Below are 19475 nucleotides of genomic sequence, written 5' to 3' on the forward strand. Positions count from 1 at the left end.
TCTACAGTGCCAAACACTCACATGAAGATGACTGAATGGCCAGTGCCTAACACTCACATGAAAATGACTGAATGGCCAGTGCCTAACACTCACATGAAAATGACTGAATGGCCAGTGCCTAACACTCACATGAAGATGACTGAATGGTTGTCCACTGAATCGTGGCAATAAGTCGACGTTATCAGGCTGCAATACCGGAACTTAATGGAATACTGTACCCTTTACACGAGGAAAATTTCAAGAATCACATTGAAAAATGGTTGAAATGGCTCTGAGCACTATGGGACTTAACATCCGAGGTCATCAGTCCCCTAGAACTTACTACTTAAACCTAACTAACCTAAGGACATTACACACATCCATGCCCGAGGCAGGATTCGAACCTGCGACGGTAGCGGTCGCGCGGTTCCGGACTGAAGCGCCTAGAACCTCTCGGCCACCGCGGCTGGCTCAATCACATTGAAAGATTCATTATATAATTCCGTATGACAGGGATAAAGGATAGGTGAATGTCTTCAGCTGCTCTTTTGTGTGTTTGAAAGGAAGTCGGGGGGGGGGGGGGGGGGCGGGGCTTCAACACTGTCGCTTAGTGGGTCACAAGGCGTTCTGAAAGAAGCGACACAACTGCAGAAATACAATAGTGAAGGAAGAAAGCAATAGTTTTTTTTTTTTGTATTTGGCAGTCCAGAAGACTTTGGAGCTTGGCACACAGCTAGGTCGATAACTTTGGTCGTTCCATGTAGCCGGAGATCCACCTTGACGCCGTCTATTCGAGCCCCCCCCCCCCCCCCCTCCAAGGGCGCTACCCAGGCAGAACAAAGGCTTCCGGCGTGATGAGCACTGTCCTGAGTGCCGGTGCCCCCAAACTGGCTGACACCAACTCCTCGGCAAGCACAAGGTGGCGTCAGCTTCAGCATCACGTGGTCACGGGGCTACCACTGCAGGGGTATCTGACATCCCCTCCGCCGCCACATACAGGTTATTGAGTGACCTTCGCCGCACTATCTCTAAAAATTTTGGAAATGTAGTCAAACCCAGATCTGACGAAAGAACCTAAGTTAAATGAAACATGTGTGGTGTAAAATAAGGGATGAACTAGCAGGTGCCAGAATCTAAGTCCTACAAGGCAACTAGATCGACAGCAGGTAATCTGTCCAACAGAATAAATCAGAGAATAGATTCAGTCGGACAGTGAAATTGCAGCACAGAAAAGAAAGAAGTTTTGTAGAGACTTGGGTCTCACGCTCGCCACGCAGATACCAACAAAAGAGTAGTGAACCCCGATGGAGAGGGGCTTTTTGCAGAAAAAAAGCAGTTACATGTGCTCCGAAACACACCTACTCATGGAATTTACTGAGATAATTACAATAAAATTCTGAGATAATCACAATAAAATTATGCTACCGTCACTACTACTACTACTACTACTGGATAAAAGTGTCTCAATAATTTTCCATGGTTTATTTCAGCTATTATTTCTGCAGGTTCCCTAATGTTATTTATCGATCTTGCGTTAGGTCGTCTTCTCGGTCTTATTGTCTCTTGGAATCCAGTAAAGAATTTCCTTGCCCAGTCTGCCATCCATTCCAGCTCAACTCCCTTTCATTTTTGTTATAGTCATAATTACATCTTTCACTCCAGTATGCTCCCTAAACTGTAGGTTTCTTCCGTCTCTTTTAGTAATTCCCATCATGCATCTCTCGATTGCTCACTGAACAGCCTTCAAGTTTCAAATGGTTTTGACATCAAGAAGCCAATGCCTTACCACCTAAACAGGTGCGAGACTGACTCTCAACTTTCCTTTTTAGAAACATCCGAAGTTTTATTCTGAATGTCCTACTTACTTACCAAAAGAACCCCAGGTGACTTCTACAGTTCTGTTTATTTGTTTCCAGCCCACTCAGTCATGGTCTTCAACGGCTTCAACTGAGTTTAAGTTAATTTTCCAACTTCACCTGTTATACATTTTCCTGGTGCACTACAATTTTCTTTCAGTTTTAGGTGCGTTTCATACAGAACACATTTGTCAAAAAAATTAATACAATGTTAATTTGTAGTTTCTTTGTATCCATTCATATGCATTTGTGCAAGCTATTTAACAATCTGAGTACTCAGAGTACATAGTAGAGGTGCATTTTCACTTTCTCGTATTTTCTTTTGCTGCTACGTACTATACCCAGACTGCTGTCGTTACTATTTCTGCCAAGGTCTACGAAGAAAGTGCTATGTATCGCTAGAGACGAAAATAACGCCACTGATCAGCAAACGTCACTTGACAACTTTTGGTATGCGTTGAAGCCACTTTGAAATGTCATGCAGCATATTGGCCATTCATCGTTGAGAAATGCTACCCGTCTCCCGATTCTTTTAAATACCACCGTCGCCACAGCAAGGTTTCTATGGCGTCTTAAATGTCTTTCAATCTGGTATCCTTTTAGATCAATAAATTTTAACGTTTTTCCAGTGAGTGTACCGTATCAGAAGTGCGATTCTGTGAGGTCTGAAGAATATCTGTCTTCAGCTTCTGTTCTCTCTTCCTTAAAACAAACATTTTCCGACAAATTTCGTTTGGTGTGGGAACCTGAAAGGCAGATGTTAAATCTATTGAGAGGATTAATGTTCCAACAGCTATTGCTTCAAATCCCTCACAATACTTACTACCTAAGGACTTTCGTGGAAAGGTGCAGTCATGATGATGATTATTATTATTATTATTATTATTATTATTATTATTATTATTATTATTATTATTATTAGTCTTTCTTTATGATTCAGCTGTCTTCTCTTTTTTTTCATATTTCTTCCACAAGACTTAGGCAGTATTCGTCACTTAATGTTTCAACCTTATCATGGACATGAACGAGTTTTGCACTCCAGAAAACACTGACCATAGCCTTGCCAGCAGATAAACTTCGTTGTTTTGTAAAAGGTCACGTGTTCCCATCCACAGCTTTTGGCTGCTGTTTGGTGATGGAGGTAACTAATGAGTACATGACTTAGGCACAACACCATATTATTGGTAAGATACAAGTCTTCTAAAACAGCGTAACATCTCAGTTGCTTTTGATCAGCATCCAATCAATGCAGCAATTCATCTCGCATGTTAAATTTCGTTTCCTGCTAAAATGTTCATTACATCAGCTATTTCGAATACAATAATCGATGACTGTTCAAAAGTATTCTTTTGAGATTTTCAACACTCACCTGCTATTGTAATTTTTAACACATCCTTCACGTGCGTCTTTTTCAAAAGCTACGTATGTGGCCAAGTTTCAGTTCACTCGTCATGCCTATCTGTTTTAAACGTAGGGGCTAATTACTTGCAAATCTTCCCCACATGTATAGGAATTTTAATTGCCGAGTAAGTGTCTAACGTAAACAATTTTATGATGGCACAGTGTTCACGACGATCGAATTATATATAATTTCGAAAGTGATGTAAAAACCATTTCCACAGTTGAAAAGGAGCTGCTTAACGGTATTACGCAACCCCTACCAAAGTAACAAAAACCAAAATTTCATCATTTCGACATTCTACGGGCTAGCTCCAGGTCTATCTTCCCATTGTGTATCACACAAATCTTAACATTTGCTGTATTGTATAGCCGCACTCTGCACTGCAAAAAACTCTTACCTACACCTATTGTGATATAAACGGTATACTGCAAGGACTTGAAATAACTTTCAAAGTGACCGTTAACAACGCATGTAACAAGTTCACTAATGATTCAGAACAGAGATAGCTTGTATGCGACTGTTTTACGTCTCCCGCCACGGGACCTACATGAAATCCGCTTGCCTACACGGCCAGCAGCTCGCGGCGGCGAGCGACTGGGACGGCGGCCAACGGAAGTAGCGCCGCCAGCATGACAATTACTTGTCGGAGGCCATTTGGGGATGCGAGCAATCCGACCACCGTCCTCTGCCTAGCTCGGCATCACTAGCGCCTTTAAAACGCAGCGCAACCAAATCTAGAAGATTTGTACGAGACCACTTCATTCAACGATGGTTAAGTTCAGCAAAAACAGTGTTAGTTCTTACATCGCTTACGTCAGAGCTGTGATGTAGATAATAAACCTAGTACTATTTTGTGACATGTGCCATGGAGAAGTGCATTAAACCCAAAAAACCTGATTTCGCGCTCTAATGTTGGGAAAGTGACGGCGTTACTATTCTCCGGAGTAATGACGTTGAATAGCACACTTCGATCTTTGTTTTCTTCGTCTTCATTGAAATCTTTATAGCAATTTCTTATATGTCATTAATTGTACGATTTAATGATTTCGTGATTACATGGCTTTTTAAGTTCTCTTACTGAACATTATTTGGAACTGTCTGAACAAGACCGAACTTCGTCATATGTGTTATATACTAAAGTTTACAGAGTGCAATGGCATAATTTCAAAGTTGTAACAACATTAAGTAAGCAAAGAGAAAGCCGTTTCAAAGTTGTAACAACATATAGTACGCATAGAGAAAGCCGTAAGTGGGCATGTCCTCGTTCAAACCATTTCTACAGGCCGTGGAACTGTTCCTTAACAATTTATTACTTTCAACTGGTTGAGAATTTTCCTGTCGGCGAATTCCATAGCACACAGCCGGGGCTACCACGATTTTACACGATTTTATGTGCGCTTATAACGCCTACATCAATCTGAAGGGAGAATTATTTGTTGTACGGATTTCTTGAGACGATGTAACAATAAAGGTGGACAAAGACAGTTGAAACCAAAAAAACACAGTTTCCAGTTGTTTCAGAATGGATATAAATAACACTGAAATCTGTTGACTGTGGTGGCCAGGGGATATACGACACTTTATCCTCGTGCTCAAAAAACCAGCCCTGAACGATGCCAGCTGTCTGAACAGGAGTCCTGTCGTCTTGGAAAACATCATGACCGTTGGGGAACAAACATTGTATCGCAGAATGGACCTGATCCCAAAATGTTCACATAATCCTTGGCAGGAATGTGACCTTACAGAGTAACCAAAGGGCCCATGGAATACCACGATATCGCTGCCCAAATCATCACCGAATCCTCGCCACGTTTTATTCTTGGGACGTAAACTCGGCCAGACGTTGGAAACAGTGTGAAACAAGACTCTTTCGAACAAATGGCTTTTTTTATTGCACTATAGTCTAGGTTTTACGACTTCTGCGCCAAGTTTCACTGTTATGGGCATTTGCATTAAGTGTATTTTTGGAATTCCAGCTTGCCCTCAAATTACGAGATAATGAGTTCCCTTCATATTGTTTTGATGCTGTCAGGCTTCGCGAATGCGACATTCAATTCTATAGAAACTTCTGCAGGTGTCGTCTCTAACTTTTCGTCACTGTCCGTCACGATCACTCAAAACGCACTTTCGTTCACGTTGTGACTTAGCGGATGATGTTTTCCCCCTCTGCCTGTATGCAGTATGAATCTTCAATACGATGCCTCTTTAAACACCGAACACCTCAGCTACCTTGGTTACTAGTACCGAAGCACCCACCTCAGGAGCACCAACAGTTTGCCCACGTTCCAATTCCCTTGACTCCGACACTATGCACTCAAATTTACACAGGATACTGTTCTGGCCACGACTGACAGTTGCAACGTATTAAGAACATTGTATGGGTGCCGTTCGTGGTCAAATACAACAGAGCAACCAGCAGGCTTCGTTAGCATCTGCATTTATAGGGAGTAGTTGGCTGTAGCTCCGTCGTAAGTTACACTAAGAAGTGTCTTTTTTATTTGTTGATGGTGACTAGTTTCGGACACACATGTCCATTTTCAAACAATCTGCACCGTAAGTGTGTTCAATACAGGCGAAAGTCTATGTATACAAACTGCCCCTGCAGTGATGATCAAAGCGCCACTGTGGACGACTCAGCAACAGTAAATGCACCACATGGGGCAGACACTGGACAATCTACAGCAAGCTGCACGTTCGTAAATCTGCAATTACATTGAAGCATGCATGTCTCGCGGTGTTTCCGTATTTTTGTCCAACCCCTGTATATCTTGCTTGTATAATAAGTTACGCAAAATTACGTGTCAAGTGCAAGTTGCGGTAACTGTACAGTACTGAGCTGAAGTATTGCCACATTGAACACGGCAACCAGTTGATCTTAAGTTAGAGCAAAAATGAAATGAGCGAATGACATTGTTGGGCGGGAGCCCCATTCAGCCGCCGAGTGCAAGTCTTATTCCAGTCAACGCCACATTGGGCGACTTGCGTGCCAATAGTGATGATGAAATGATGAGGACAACATAACACCCAGTCCACGAGCGGAAAAAATCTCCAACTCTGCCGGGAATCGAAACCTGCCCCTCTGCATGTGAGGCAAGCACGTTACCACCTTTTTTTCCCGCTTAGCAGCCACACACTTTAACAATTTTTTTTCCCCACAAAAACAGTAACAAAAATGGCTACAATGAAATGACATAAGCAGGCGGACGAAGTTTGAGCAACGCGTACGCAACAAGATTTGGCTGGAAGTAACGGACATGTGACAATGCCTTTACGATTATGTGACACACTGAAAACAGGTAAAGAGAATTAGTCTCCAACAGGTTTTGTGCCTACTAAAACCTTACTGCATTTAGCATGCAATCGCACTAGTACAACACTGAATGCATATCAGTATATATAATTCAGTATATATAACTCATACGAAAATTTGATCAACTGCAATGAACTTAGAACCTGAGCAGCCAAATATATTATTCAACTTACTTTATCAGAGTAACGAAATTCCGAAAGAAATGCCGTCTACATCATTAACAGCTGTTATGCTACTAGCAAAAAGAAATCAATTTACATGTAAACTTCGAAATCAAGAATACTGAAAAGTCGACTGTTTTCCTATTTCGAATATGTAAGAATGCGTTAAGTTCTATGCAACGTGATGATGGAATCGCAAGAAAACGACATTAGCTTCAAATTTAAGAACATGGTCTATCGAGTACATTCAAGAAACCTTCCAGAAGCACTACAGGGTTGGCACTGTTATAATGATACGTAAAACGAATGTCTATGAAAATATAATTGAATAGCAACTCAAGACTGAAGATAATACCGTTCTAAATCAGTCTTCCCCCTCCCCACCACTTCTGCATCTCTTTATATCATCTCTATTTCAGATGTCAGGAACGAATAAGTGCTGGTAGTAAGAAATCTGCAAATCTTGAACAAGAAGGAACTTTTCACTAAACACGATATTTAGTACGAAATGAAGGGGATAGTAGTAGCAAGTCTGTTCATTCATGAGGCAGTGAGTGACACACACACACACACACACACACACACACACACACACACACACAGAGAGAGAGAGAGAGAGAGAGAGAGAGAGAGAGAGAGAGAGAGAGCGATGACACGAACGATGATGAAATAATGGGGCCAACACAAACGCCCTGTCCCCGGGCAGAGAAAATCCCCAACCTGGTCGGGAATCTAACCTGGGACCCCGTGATCCACAGGCAGCAACGCCAACCATTAGACCACGGGCTGCGGACAGAGAGATTATCAGATGGTAACAAAATTCCACGAGGATGAGGCTATTATGTTCCCGAAAATAAGTCATTTAGATGTCATCACAATTTCTGCTAGCTTTTAATAATGTCTTTTACTGTATATACATACAAACAAAACATGCGACACTGAAGGTAGCTACACGATATCAAGGTGCTTCAGAGAGCAATGACCACGGAAACCACATTATCAGCTGTGGTTTTGTACTTTAACTGGGATGTGACAGTGTGGTAGTTTAGTAAGATTTTCTGGCCCAACCGCAAAATAGCCCTGCGCCTGGCAGCTGACACCCGCACGTGAGAACGCCTCGCATAGCACGCTACACCACCATGGGCCTAATTGAAACAAACGAGCGCAATGATTTCCTCATTAGTCGCGCCGTGTTGCCAAGCTCGCTTGGGAATTTCGGCTGACTCGCCGGACAAGAACTCGCTTCGTGGATGGTGTCATCAGTTACCGTCCCGACCCGACACCACCACCACCACCGTCCTCACCCCCACCCCACCCCTACTACGTATTATTGCGATCCCATCCTTGTGATCATGTCGTCTTGGAAACACCATGATGATGGACAATATTGGCGATACATTGCCGTAATACAACAGAGTTTAAATAATTTGTAGTACTGCATGACCTTATTAATCACAGAGATGAACTTTGAGGTAGGTCACGCAGTTGCTAGAACTTTAAAACCTAATGTTAGTTTAATAAAATCAGTAAATCATTTATTTTTTACTGCCTAGTTTCTTTTCTAGAATGCACCTGTCGAACTGTCATTTCTGCAGTCGAGCGGGTGTGAGCAAGATGCGCATGTTATCAGCAGGAAGTGAGTGTGTGTGTGTGTGTGTGTGTGTGTGTGTGTGTGTGTGTGTATTGTAACAGACTGTGTGTTTGACCTTACTGCGATAGCTATCGATAGGTAGCCTTAATGTTGTACGAAAGTGTCCGCGTTTGAGTCAAGTATTTGCGCCAGGCTCTTATGATTTTAGAAGGGTGAGACAGCACAACGCTGGGAGAAGTGTAGGATGATATATGACACTTCAGTATCCAAACATGAACATATTCGTGTGCTTTTTTATTTAATTTCTTGCTTCTAATTCAGTACCATAAACATTTGCAGTCTTCATTTTCGTTTGGTAGGATATTGCTTAGCTTTGTAACTGGAGACAGCTTTTATGACTAAATTTTGAGAGCCCAATAGAAGATTATACTTGCGGGACAAAGAACACGCGCTATGAAAGGGATGATGGCAGGTAATTCTTAGAACTTTTCGTACTCTCCTTAGGACTGCAGTGAAAAACTGTCGACTAGTTATCAAGTGAGAAAAAGTTTTCAAATATGTCAATGATTTCAAGAAATTATAATACAAGTAAATTCGATCTTCAGTGAAGACGTTAGCTACTTTTATTGATGAGTCACTCTGTGGCTAAGGGGCAGCCTTTAAATTCCAGCGTCCCAGGTTCACTCCTCAATCGGTTCTGTCATTTTTTTCCCCTCACCTATCGCTTCTTTCAACACCGGCAACTATTTGTACATGGGAATAATGCCAAGTAGCTCCGTTGTTCAGTGCCTCCCTATGACAGGCTGCCTAAATCAGCTCGAAGGTCAAAGGAAGGTAAAGGCATACCATCTGAAATAGGACCATGCTTAGAAACGCAGTTCAGCGTTCGCCTCTAACTTCGAGTGGAAGCCTTCTGCACCTTTAGTTTACTTCAGCTAGTCAAGCAACATCCGCTGTGTGACTCAACTTGCGTGTCTGCTGAGGCAACAATCAGTGCAAGTGAATGATCTTAAAAACTGTAAAATGAATGACCTGGAATATAGCAGAAATTAAGTTTTTGTGAACATGGTTACGGTTAAGTTTAACTGATAGACAAACTATTCTTCCCGTCAGTGTATCTATTTCGGAAATGATATATAGAAACGCAAGAAATCTAAATGCATGAATTTACTGAATTTCTCATCGGTTATCAATTGCTTAAAGCTCGCTTCAATAGCGAGTGGTTATGATTTTCTATTATAAATGCTATGACATTGTCATTAACTGGTGGGGACTAGCAGTAAGAAACTCTTATTAATACACAGCCCCAGTTGCAAGTTGCATTGGTACCAGCTCCCGGGAAACAAAAAGTTGATTTTCAGTTTTTCATATATTTATTGATCAAATTGAAATATTTAAATATATGGCATAATTTATTAAGCGGTTTATCTGTTAAACGTTTAAAATAATGAGTCAAGTGTTACAGTTAGAATCTGTAAGGGCATCACGGCGCGCAAATTATTCAAATGACATTCACCTAGTAGTTGAGAATTAAATCCCTTAGCAACTTCCAATAAACTTTAAATATTATTTCAAACCTTTTCTGAACTCTTCCTCAGTTACATGCTCAACAGCAAAAATTTAATGCAGTAACCTACTTTTAAAGTAGTTACACGTTTCAGTATGTTTCGTACCAGGGAATTCGATTCTTTAAAGGAATACAGGTTAGGGAGTTTACTGGTAGTCTCTAGACAAACAGCACCAATGAACAATCAATTACATTTCAAGCGCGGGTGAGCTATATGAAGGAGCTGATACGCAGTAACCGCGGGATCTCTGACAACACAAAGAAGTGGAACTCGACATTACGCTACTGGAATACGTGCCAGGACGATAAAGTACTTCCACTTTAAATGCGCAATTGATAAACAATCAAACTACCCGCATCTGGGGAGTCGCAAAAGGTAAGCCTTGGCATTTTTAAGCAGACTGGTCTTTATGACGAGATGACGTTTCGAAATGCACATCTTTAGATACTGGTCACTAAGACGTAGACCAGCATTTATTTAATCATCGTCGTTCAAGAAGTTTATCATCATTTTGCACCATACGCGAATAAATTTCGCACTTTAATGTTAGTTTTTTTCTGCTCCAGCAATTTTCAAAACCATGTGGTCACATAATTATCTTTTTGTACTGATTCATATGGGTAGGCTGAGGTTTACTACGACATTTGTGCAGAAGTTTTGTAAACTAACACCGGAACAAAACTTATCTAAGCATGTAAAATTTGGAGAATTTTTACGAATTTATTCGAAATGGCCACCAGTAAAAAAAAAAAAAAAAAAAAAAAAAAAATCTGGCACGAAGAAACAAACACTACTACATATTAACCAAACAACCAAACTTACAGCTGCAGTACGATGTAACACGGAAATAAATGCAATAAAATTACTGCGAAGAGTAGAGAAACTATGTCCTGTTAGGAATAAGAAGCCTAAGCATGCAGTCATTAATGGACTGACGAGTGTAAAAGTGAGTGTAAAAGTAAATACAGGCGTAAATTATGATCATGTGGAACGCTTGTTAATGCCGTGGTTGTATTACAAATATGACAGAATATTGCAGTGTACTTTACGAGGACTGTGGTCAACTAAGTAGTTCTAACAACATTTCCGTCATTCAAACAAGACGCCAAAAACTGATACGCGTTGAAAATGTCCGCTCCTCATACAAGGGGAGGATAACGCCCGAATTGTTGAACACAACATACACTCAGCGTCTCATCAAATTAAGATACTTAATCTGACTACTGTATTCATCATACACTGTGGTGACAAAATTCATGGGATACCTCCTAATATCGTTTCGTACCTCCTTTTGCCCGGCGTAGTGCAAAACTCAACGTGGCAAGGACTTAACAAGTCGTTGGACGACACGTACAGAAATACTGAGCCATACAGTCTCTATAGCCGTCCACAATTGCGAAAGCGTTCCCGGTGCAGGATCTTGGGCACGAACTGACTTCTCGATTATGTCCCATAAATGTTCGACGGAATTTATGCCGGGCGATCTGGTTGCCAAGTTATTCGCTCGAATTGTCTAGAATGTTCTGTAAACCAGTCGTGAATAATTGTGGCCCCGTGACACGATGCACTGTCATCCATAAAAATTATATCGTTGTTTGCGAACACGAAGTCCGTAAATATCTGCAAATGGTCTCCAAGTAGCTGAACATTACGATTTCTAGTCTATGATCGGTTCAGTTGGAGCAGAGGAACCAGTCCATTCCATGTAAACACAGCCCACACCATTATGGGGTCACCACCAGCTTGCATAACGCCTTGTTCACAACTTGGGTCCATAGCTTCGTGGGGTCTATGCCACACTCTAACCCTACCATCAGCTCTTACCAACTGAAATCGGGACTCATCTAACCACGCCATGGTTTCCCAGTCGTCTAGGTTCGAAGCGATATATGGTCATGAGCCCTGGAGAGGAGCTGCAGGCGATGTCGTGCTTTTACCAAGGGCACTCACGTCGGTCGCCTGCTACCATGGCCCATTAACGCCATATTTCGCCGCACATTGATTTCTGCGCTTATTTCACGCAGTGTTGTTTGCCTGTTACCACTGACAACTCTACGCAAATTCCGCTGCTCTCAGTCGTTGAGTGAAGGCCATCGGCCGCTGCGTTGTCCGAGGTGAGAAGTAATGCCTGAAACTTGCCTTTCTCAGCCCACTTTTGACACTGAGGATCTCTGGACACTGCATTTCCTACGGCTTCCGAAATGAAACGTTCAATGTATCTAGCTCAACTACTATTACGCATTCGAAGTCTCAATTGCCATCGTGCGGCCATTGTCGGAAACCTTTTCAAATGAATCACCAGAAACTTACTCACTTGAATCACCAGAGTACAAATGACAGCTCCTGCACTGCACAGCACTGCACTGCACTAACGAGCGGACTGATCATACAGTCCAAGTATGGCGGAGGGTCAGCAGAATGGCTACTGTTCCTCCTTTATCTGTTTTGGTGTTGTGGTGCACTCCCCTTACATACCTCGCATACGCGACTCTGCCGCCATCTATATATGTGCATATCGCCATCCCACGATTTATCATCTCAGTGTAAACTACAATGTAAGGTATAAGGATCATTCAAAATCTCTTCTCAAATAATTGTATGCAAATATTTTCATTTAGGATTGTAACGGATATCTTATAAATGGCATAGTAAAATTTTTCAAACCGCCTTGAATCACAGCGTACGTCTTGAACGACAGTGGCCTCCCACCACCTCTTTAAATTTATTTCGATAGTACATGATTATCAGGAGGAATGTAAGACTATATGTAGAAATATTCCGACTAACGACGTCACATGTTTAATCGAACGGGCAATTAGGCAGCAGGGCTGAGTTGGCTAACGAGTAGCATTTTTTCAGTACTAATGTTTCTGCTGCCATCGGAACGTGCAAGGCAAAGACAGGGATAACTGCCTAGATAGCAGGGTCATCGGCATCTTGGGTTATCTGACTCAGCCCTCTTGAGTGACACTGGCTACGTTCCCGAGGCAACTAGCTCCTGTTCCCTTGTATGTCGGGAACAGGATCATCTGCTTATTTGATTCAAAACGGTCTTAACTGACCACTGCTTCAACTGAGTCAGTGATGGACTGCAGTTCTAAGTTGCCATTCGTATCTGCTAGTTCAATGATAAATTCTCCTCGTCAACAGTGAGCAACTTCGTTACGAGTAGTAGTGAAAAGAATTCCAGTACAACCTGCAATTCTCCTGCAACGTATGCGCTCCACGACTCCATCTAGTACCACCTGCAAGGACAAGGCAAACAGTGTTGTGTTCCGTGTGAGGTTGTAGTAATTGAATTATGTCATTGTTTTTGATTATATGTATTCCCATACTGTAATGAATTTCACGCAAGAAATTTCTCACCAGAACATACTGCAAGACCATTTGGTCTTGCTGAATGCAGTTATTGGAAACTGCTACAGCTGGGAAAGTGGGAACTCCGCACTCCACTGCCTTTGTTTCCCTGCCGGAGTAGTCAAAGATTCCAAGCCGTTCTGTTAATATCCGGCAGCGATGCTGCGCAATTAATATCCGGTTCCACGAGGCTTCAAAAATCAAGTCCTTTCCACCCCTTGTCACCGGAGAACCTTTCTCTTACAGCAAAAAGGCGGAAAGTAAGCTCAGCCATTCCCTGGATACTATAATAATCTGTACATGCAATATGACAATAGCGCCAACGAGTCGACTTTGTCATTCCTCTCCTATCAAACACATGGAAATATATTTAACTTTTTACAACCTTATAAAAATCGTAAATTGCTCTGTTTCCACATAATGAAGGCCTTCGTGTATGTCCATTTTCCGTGGCAATTTTTTAACACAGTAAAAATATCACATACAGTAAGAACTGCTCGAACAAAATTCCGCCTATCCGTTTAAAATGCAAGGGAGCAACAATATAAAATTCTTAGCTGGATGGATCCGAGTTTCAGTATTTAAACAACTGTCCTTGCACCTCTACATGTTGTGAAGATTATTTCATCAGGCGTGGCACAAATATTCAGTTCCTACCTTTGTAGGGAATGGGCTGATCTTCTTCTTATGAAGCCATTGTAAATATACAAATGTCAAGACGAGAACAGTTAAGCTTACAGCTTCTAATCTTTCCTCCTCCTGTTGTGTCGCAACGCTACAGAGAAAATCTGACCCGAATGGGCGCAAAAAGGCTGACGGGCTTTTACAAACAACAGCACAATACTTCTACACAGATCCACATTTTGTTGCAAACCATGAAAACAAGTTGTTGCTTACAGTAGACGTAGAACGATCCCTTAATCATGACTACCGACCAGCTGTAACTCTGAAGTGAAAGCACGCAGGCAGGAGCAACGCGTGGATGCTTATGACAAAATGACAAGGTTCACAAAGAGAATGAATCAAAGTGAACTGAAAAAAGCTGTCTGATGGCAGTTATGTATCTGATTAACTGAAGAATTTAGAGTTTAACTGCACCACCGTCTAAATGCAGAGAAATGAGTAACAGTAACTGCACTATTCAGTGTGTTACTTTATTAACCACGGCTCTCAAAGAATTTAGCATAGCCATGTGTACTAATGAGAAAAATTTACGAAGGAGTACCGCTTACAATTTGTAATAAGGTAAGGAGGAACATAAAAGGCTTCTTCAGCACTCGACACAGAGAGAATCGTAACTTGTCTGCTGTTCACCTAGTTACCAAATAGCTTTCTGCTAACAAGGGAACTCCCCATCGCACCCCCCTCAGATTTAGTTATAAGTTGACACAGTGGATAGGCCTTGAAAAACTGAACACAGATCACTCAGTTGTGTGCGTCTATGAAAAAATAAGCAAAATATACAAACAGAGTAGTCAATGTGCAAGACAGGCAACATCAATGACAGTGTGAACTCATGAACGCCGTGGTCCCGTGGTTAGCGTGAGCAGCTGCGGAACGAGAGGTTCTTGGTTCAAGTCTTCCGTCGAGTGAAACGTTTAATTTTTTTTATTTTCAGACAATTATTTTGCGAAGCTGCACAGGTACACAGAGCAGTATTGTTTACGTGATCATGTGAAAATTCCAGGACATGTTCAGGTTTGCTTGGACATATGCAGGATTTGACGGAAAAATTTGAAAACGTTAAAAACATATGTTTTTACAGAGCACAGGGAAAACTGTGCGACTGTGAAACTGTTGCATTCATTTGTTGCAGTTTATGTGACAAACTCTTATCTTTTCATCACTTTTTTGGAGTGATTATCGCATCCACAAGAAAACCTCAATCGGGCAAGGTAGAAGAATCTTTTTACACATTCGCCAAGTGTACAAGTTGGGTGGGTCGACAACATATTCCTTTCATGTGACGCACATGCCTTCACCAGTGTCGTATAGAATATATCAGACGTGTTTTCCTGTGGAGGAATCGGTTGACCTATGACCTTGCGATCAAATGTTTTCGGTTCCCATTGGAGAGGCATGTCCTTTCGTCTACTAATCGCACGGTTTTGCGGTGCGGTCGCAAAACACGGACACTAAACTTATTACAGTGAACAGAGAAGTCAATGAACGAACGGACAGATCATAACTTTGCGAAAATAAAGAGACTAAACTTTTCACTCGAGAGGAGACAAACCAAGGACCTCTCATTTCGCAGCTGCTCACGCTAACTACGGGACCACGGCGCTCCTGACCTCACACTCTCTTTGATGTTGCCTATCTTGCTCATGAACTACCCAGTTTGTATATTTTGCTTATTTTTTTCATAGTTCCACACTACTTCCGGTTTTCTCGATTGATCTGTGTTCAGCTTTTCAAGGCCTATCCACTGTGCCAACTTATAACTAAATATGAGGGGGATGCGATGGAGAGGTTCCCTTGTAAGGATTAATTTGTAGAGCCCTGTTAGCAGTTCGTTTTATAGTTAATGTGTGCCTGAATTATCATCATATAGCGCCAAAAAAAATAAATAAATAAATAAATGTTGAGTTTCATGAATACCGTCGAAAGAAAGATTTTGACTACTGTCAATCCATTTACGTCAGTTTTTTTTTTAATATCTCTCTCTCTCTCTCTCTCTCTCTCTCTCTCTCTCTCTCTCTCTCCTCCCTCCCCCAATGTTTCACTTCTTTTCCTACAGTAGCAACTATTCGTTGAGAACACTACACGACATGAAGTCGGGATGCCACCCGATGACTGACGTGAGTGGCGTGGAGTGGTAGAGCAGTACTTACGATGCTGACAGTCTGCTGCTCGATGCCGTTGGGCGTGACAGTGGGCGGAGAGAAGGGCGGCACCGCGACGGGCGGGCCCTCCTTGCCGGCGTCGGTCTTGGGTGGGCCCGCCTCCCCGTTCTGAGGGTACTGCGTCGCATACGGGGTCGCCATGCCCGTCTGCACCATGTGCTGCAACAACAGAGACCCGCTATCAGGAAACACTCTTACTCTGAAATTGACAAGCTTAATTCTAAATTTTTCTGTATTTTTTTTTTACCTAAAATATAGTCCACTGTCAATCACAACGCTGAACAATAACGAAGATGGACTTTAGGAACAAATGCTCCCTCTGACAACACTAGAAGATTTGGGTAAATAACATGATATCAAAACAGAGACGTTAGTTTGTCATGGACATGCTTCACTACTACTTTTCCTCCATTATGGTTACGTGCTGAACAGCATGATTTTACGATGAGATACATGCACCTGAAGAGTATGAAATCATTAATAAACAGCACCTTCTTTTCACATGCAGCTGAAGCCACCATACGACCTGACTGTTTGATGACGAGCCGCAGTACCTAGACCGAGAGTAGGCGACAATCGACAATTATTTATCCACAACAACACTGTACAGCGGTGACTACTAATCCGACTTTAGTGTGATCAGGCGGCGCTATTGGAGTTTGTAACTATGAACTACCGCATTGTTATTGTCTAGGTGTAAACAGCTGGAGTCACATGTCGAAGTCGTGATGGCGATATATTAATGCAAGCTGTCAGATACATAAACCAAATGGGGCAGAACCAGAGCAAAGCATGAGAAACTACAGTCATGGTTATCAACAAACTAAAGTTGGATGAAACTGTATAAAAACGCCACCCCAAGCACCACGCCCGGTGCAAACCGATTTGGCATCAAGTGATTTCCATCCAATTCTGTCTCTGACACAGTCTTCGGCTATGTCTCGGTATTTATCAAAGTTCCCTAGCTCCGATGCCACGATTTCCGTGCCCGGATTCTTTTGTACCCAATATGCGAGTCCAGCAGGCTGCATCTAAAATTCCATTAACAACTGTGGGAGATATCTTTCGGAATATTGCACTGTTCCTAGAAAAACCATCATTTGCGGTATATTTTCATATACATTGATGATCCGTAACATTGTGACTACCGCCCACAGTGTGTTTGAATGCCTGCCGGCGGAGTTGCGTGGACATGATGCAGTAAGGAAAGCATGTAAGCGGAGCAGAGACGAACGAGGTATCATTTTAGCGATGATATGAGAGGCAAACAAGGGAATTCAACAACGTTAACGACTCTGGAAAAGGGCAGATTGTCGAGACCCGGCGACTGGGAACAAGCATTTCGCAGACGGCGGTGATGGTGGGCCGTTCGTGTGTTATTGTCTACTCTCTAGAGCGTCAATGGAAAGTGGTTGAAGGACATTGAAACCACGAGTAGATCAGGCGATATTGGATGTCCACGCCTATTGCAGAATGTGGAAGCCTGAGGCTCTCCCATATGTAACGTATTAGGTCGTGTTAGTCAAATATTCATTTAGCCAAGCCGATATCTGCGAAAATACTCAATAAGATGTCTTTTCAAAAAACTCCGGAGCATTCGTAATTTCGCGACAACAGTGTGGTGGAGCGAAATGCGGTTGGCGTTCCTGTACACACCTGCGGTTAACCGAGCGAGGTGGCGCAGTGGTTAGCACACTGGACTCTTATTTGGAGCGACGACTGTTCATACACGCGTCCGGCCATCCTGATTTGGGTTTTCCTTGATTTTCCTGAAAGGCTTCGGGCTAATGCCGGGATGATTCCTTTGAAAGGGCACGTTCGACTTCCTTCCTCATCCTTCCCTAGTCCGATAGCAGCGGTGACTTCACTGTTTGGTCCCTTCCCCCAAATCTATCACTTAACCAACCCTGTGTTCAATGTGTAATTGCAGGAAGTTTCATTGTTCTATGTCTGTTAGTTATTGATCAGTGTTTCATTGAGCAGAACGTTGTGTCGCACAGTTTGCGAATTTCGAGGTGGCAGAGTTTGAGGAGCAATGCGTCAGCGTTAAATTTTGCGTGAAGCTCAAGAAAACTTTTACAGACACACACCAAATGATGCAGGAAGACTACGGTGACGAGTGCTTAAGCCGCACTCGGTGTTCCGAATGGTTCACACGGTTTCATAACGACCGGACGGAAGTTAACGATGACCCTAGTTCAGGACGCCCTTCGACGTCCACCGACAACGCTTATCTCAGGAATATCAACGAAATTGTGTGTGGCAATCGAAAGAAGACAGACTGTCCGAGAGATTGCATAAGAATGTCGAATTTCAGTTGGATCACGTCATGAAGTTGTGACACAGCATCTTGGAATGCATCTTGTTGCCCCCACGTTGGTTCTGTAGCTCGTGAATCAAGACCAGAAAGACCTTCGCCTCCCAACTTGTGAAGAGTTATTGGATCGCACAAATTGGAACGAGATGTTCGTGGGTCTACGGTTATGATGTTGGGACGCTGGAAGGGCGAAGATTTGCAACGATAGACGAGATAAAAGAAGATTCGCAGACGGCGCTTCGCGCGATCCAGCAAAAGGCGTATCAAAACTGATTCTGGAAGTGGAAACTGTGTCAGCGGCGGAGCATCAACTGTGGAGAATATTTCAAAGGCGTCCAGGCACAGTATGTAAAAGGTGAGCGTAGAAAACAATGTGGACAATGTTCCGGAATTTTTTGAACAGACTCCGTAAGTGTCTTAATTTGGCAAAGTGTCTAAAGCCTTCGGAAGTCTAGTAAGACTGACTACCCCTCGTTTACCTGAATATATTTTTGCAGTACGCTATGTATCAATAATACGTGATGTGTTTTTTAACACGAGTAGTTCTTCCTGCATCCGTGCTGATTCTTTGAGACAATCTCGTTTTCCCACAAGAATGTTTTAATGGTGGAGCTTAGAATATGCTGCAGGGTCCTGCAACAGATGGACGCCAACGATACTTGTAATTACGTGCATCCCATCTCTTAACCTTTTTGTAAACAGGCGTGACCCGTGCTCTTTTCAGTCACTGGAGTCACTGGATAAGAGATTCTGGATAAACTAAGTTAGGAAAGGAGCTCTTCACAAGCGTAATCAACGCAAAACTTAACTGTATGTCTGTCAAGGCCTGAGCCTTGTTCGCTTAAGTAGTCTGAAGTCTTGTAATTGGACGTAGTTATGCAACTGGGAATCAACTACTAATTTTACAGATTTCTGTTTCTCTGTTGCAAATTGTGATGGAATATGTGCAGTAACTCATACAAAATAGAACCAACTCCAAGCCTTCACGTACTGTTATCTAGAGAAGTTTGAACCAAGTACTAGTTGCTAAATCCATCATGTGGCAGTGATTTGCAATATGGATCCAAATTCATGTCAGAATATCACAT

General features: G+C 42.4%; 1 protein-coding gene across 15 annotated transcripts in view; it reads right to left on the reverse strand.

Moving 5' to 3' along the window:
• Positions 1 to 19475, reverse strand: part of LOC126182918 (RNA binding protein fox-1 homolog 3-like) — a 402959-nt gene that overhangs the window by 136497 nt on the left and 246987 nt on the right. For all 15 annotated transcript variants that reach the window (XM_049924900.1, XM_049924896.1, XM_049924893.1 and 12 more), the window contains one exon: positions 16059 to 16229. In XM_049924900.1, the coding sequence (XP_049780857.1) occupies positions 16059 to 16229 (171 nt within the window). The remainder of the gene's footprint in view (positions 1 to 16058; positions 16230 to 19475) is intronic.

Source organism: Schistocerca cancellata, chromosome 1 (assembly GCF_023864275.1).
Source record: "Schistocerca cancellata isolate TAMUIC-IGC-003103 chromosome 1, iqSchCanc2.1, whole genome shotgun sequence".
Classification (NCBI taxonomy): domain Eukaryota; kingdom Metazoa; phylum Arthropoda; class Insecta; order Orthoptera; family Acrididae; genus Schistocerca; species Schistocerca cancellata.